The 3,713-nt window shown below is 40.2% G+C and overlaps 1 protein-coding gene across 1 annotated transcript; it reads left to right on the top strand.

Annotated features, from left to right (window-relative positions):
• The first annotated feature begins 1,924 nt into the window (after positions 1-1,924).
• LOC149933623 (histone-lysine N-methyltransferase SMYD3-like) lies at positions 1,925-3,471 on the top strand. The gene has a single exon (XM_090156729.1). The coding sequence runs from the start codon at positions 1,996-1,998 to the stop codon at positions 3,334-3,336; it is 1,341 nt and encodes a 446-aa protein (XP_090012855.1). The 5' UTR covers positions 1,925-1,995; the 3' UTR covers positions 3,337-3,471.
• Positions 3,472-3,713: the final 242 nt, after the last annotated feature.

The following is a 3,713-nucleotide window of genomic DNA, read 5'->3' as shown; positions in this document are numbered from 1 at the left end:
GAAAAGGGTACACCGAAATGTTTTAAACCGCAAAAGGGTTCACCAAAATGATTTACACTGAAAAAAGTACACCAAAATATCTTACACTGAAAAGGGTACAGTAAAATGTCGTAAACCGAAAAAGAGTACACCAAAATGTCTTACACTGAAAATGGTACACCGAAATGTCTTAAACCAAAAAGGGTACACCAAAAGGTCTTAAAACGGAAAAGGGAACAACAAAATATCTTAAACTGAAAAGGGTACACCAAAATTTCTTACAATGAAAAGGTTACACCGAAATGTTTTAAACCGCAAAAGGGTTCACCAAAATGATTTACACTAAAAAGGGTACACTAAAATGTCTTAAACCGATAACAGGTACACTAAAATGTCTTAAACCGATAACGGGTACACCCAAATGTCTTGAATCGAAAAAGGGTACACCAAAATGTCTTGCATTGAATTAGCCCACCGTATTTACGAATGAGCAAGCAAGGCCCAGGACTAGTAGTCCAAAATTTAGTAGTACCATTGACCATTCATAGTTGTTAGGCCTTTGTGCGCTGAAAATTATAATGAACTTCTGCTTGCACGAGTTATGGAAGAAAATGAAAGGAAATACGCTACTGGAGAGATAGTCTAGGGATGCACAAATGGACGGTCTCAGGAATCCATACCTCTACTTGGAATGCTTATCGCGGCAGATTTTCGACTCGATGTGGCTGACGGTTTTTTTGACGTCACTATATTAACTTAACAAACAACAACGCGAGAGGGGAGCGCGCAGATAATATTTTTTCTCTTGTAGGCGGGGCCAAAGCCGTCAGAGTGATCTTACCATACGTGGTACGGCCCAAGGGCTATTAAAATTTCATTTTATAATTGGATATAATCGGTTAGCTGACGAAAAAGCCCTTATGTTTGGTCAATACTATTGGCTAAGCATTTGGTATTAAAATACGGAGTAAACATGAAAGCAATTGTCAATAAGTACAGTATACGTAACTTAACATAACACGAATGAAGCACCACAATGAAGAATAGATATTACTAAGACCAAAAAAAAAAACATAAAATCCAGTACAACAAAGCCGTCCAGCTTCAGGCAGTATATGTCTTAACTACAAAGCAGCGCCACAAGCGGTATATACCTAATAACCTAGTAACGAATCACCATCACCAAATGGTATATACCTAACTACAAAGCAGCCCCATAGCGGTATATGCCTAACTACGAAGTAGTACCACCAGGCAGTATATGTCTAACTACGAAGCAGCGCCACTAGCGGTATATACCTAAGTACGAAGTAGCGCCACAAGCGGTATATACCTAACAACGAATCATCATCACCATATGGTAAACACCTAACTACAAAGCAGCCCCTCTAGCGGTATATGCCTAACTACGAAGTAGTACCACTAGGCAGTATATGTCTAAATACAAAGCTGCGCCACTAGTGGTATATACCTAAGTACGATGCAGCGGTATGAACCTAACTAAAAAGCAAAGCCACAAGCGGTATATGCCTAACTATGAAGAAGCGCCACCAGTCAGTATTTGTCTAACTACCAAAAAGCTTCACTAGCGGTATATACCTAACTTCAAAGCAGCGCCACTAGTGGTATATACCTAACTATGAAGCAGCGCCACCAGGCGGTATGTACCTAATAACGAATTAGCATCTCCATTCCTAACTACAAAGCTGCACCACTACCTATCTATGATGCAGCGTCACCAAGTAGTCTCCTGGCGGTATACACCTAACAACGAAGCAGGATTACCAGATGGTATATACCTTACTAGAAAGCAGCATCACTACGTGGTATATATCGAACTATGAAGCAGCGTCACAAGGCGGTATATAACTACCCTGGGAACAATTTAACCCCCCGTACTCCTTTTCACACAACATTTCAAATCTAATATAGTAGTGCCAAACACAAGCAGTTCGTCTTCGGGTACCTTTTTATATATGGGAGCAGAAGTGTAGAACAGTCGTTATTTAAAATAAAATGGGGTTTAGACAAGGCGATGTTGTATGCAGATCCGAACCTTTCGCATATTGCCTGTTTGAAGAAAATAGGGGAATATGCTGTGACTATTGCCTGAGAAGCAGCCAAGAACCCATTTTCGATCGGAATGATATTAAACAAAAACCGCTATTTCGACCTAAACCTAAGAAATGCAGTCAATGCAATTTGCTTTATTTCTGTGACTTTAACTGCCAGCGGAGAGCGTGGGCGAGTTTCCACAAGTTAGAATGCGGTCGTTTGCAAAAGTATCCTTTAAAAGCCGACGAACTGGCCATGGCGAGACTCTACATGAAAATGAAGATCACTGGAGAGAACGGCAGAAATCAATCTTTGCCAGTTGGACGTTACGCTCGGTCATTCAACGATTTGATGGGTCACTACGATGAAATGTCCGAAGATTTTTCGAAGATGATGAAACTCGAACGTCTGAAGATCTTACTATTCCAATTCTGTCCGGTTCTCTTCGACCCCGACAACGAAGCTGACCAGATGCTAGTCGTCGCGGTGTTCTGCAAATTTTTTATCAATTCGATTGAAATTGTGGATTGGGGAATGAGGAAACTGGCAGTAGCGTTGTACTTAGAAATTTCAATCTTCGACCACAGTTGCGACCCGGATGCTCTTCCTTCGTTTAACGGTACGTCATGCGTCGTCAAAGCGGCCAAGGACATCGACCACGATGACGTCAAGAGAATCACCATTTCTTACTTGGACGTCGCCGAGCCGAAGGAAAAAAGACTGAAAGTTTTGCGCAATAATTACTACTTCACGTGCCGTTGCCTTTGTTGTTCAAATGAAAACAAGGAATCGTTTAAACACGAGTTTCTGAACGGGAAAAAAGCGGCGGAAACTGATGTGGTAGCCTTATCTCGAGAATATCACAAGCAAAGAACAAATAAAACAATCGAGACTGAAGACGAGATGAAAGAATCTTTGTACAAATGCTTGGAACTTCTTAAATTACAAGAGAATGTCCTTGGCGACAAACACATTTGTCGATTGAGGCTAATGGGCGATGCATTTGGTGATTTTTACTACCTCAATTGCGAAGAGGAAGGCATTAGAATGGGGTTTAAGTATCTGCAAGTACACAAATTTTATTACGGTGAAAATGACTACGACCACGGAATAGTTCTGTATAAAATAGCTATACTCTTTTTTAAAATTGGAAATGCACAATGCGCGTGCGAGTTTCTCAGGAAGGCTCGCGACATACTCGAAGCAATATTTGACCAAGATCACACCATGTTACTTACTATTAAGCACCATTTGGAACAGATCGAACATTTCAATCGTACCCGGAATTGGGCTTTTTCTTAGTACTTTGCCATAACGTGTTCCCCCGATATAAAGTCACTGGCTGCATGCAAATATAAATGTTCAATTATCAAATTATTGTGCTTTGGAATTTGGTTGGTGTCGTTCATTGTAAGCTACTGAAAGATAAATAAAATATTTTTCATCCGTATGTTGTAGTTCATTGTTATGTGAAATTATAAACAATTTTTTAGTCTTACGACCATCAAATTGTCAGCCTTATCTTTAGGCCAATATGCGATGTTTTATAAAGCTATGAATCCGTATGGAAATTCTTAATAGTCCATTAAGTTTGTTGACTCCCCCCCCCTTAGTCTTAATGAATAATGTATGGAAAGCTCCCATCGTTTGATTGAGGAGTTGAAACCATACCACTAGTT

The sequence above is a fragment of the Leiobunum rupestre genome, chromosome 8 (genome assembly GCF_980474605.1).
Source record: "Leiobunum rupestre chromosome 8, qqLeiRupe1.1.hap1, whole genome shotgun sequence".
Taxonomy (NCBI): Eukaryota; Metazoa; Arthropoda; class Arachnida; order Opiliones; family Sclerosomatidae; genus Leiobunum; species Leiobunum rupestre.
This window is presented reverse-complemented; position numbering and strand designations above follow the sequence as displayed.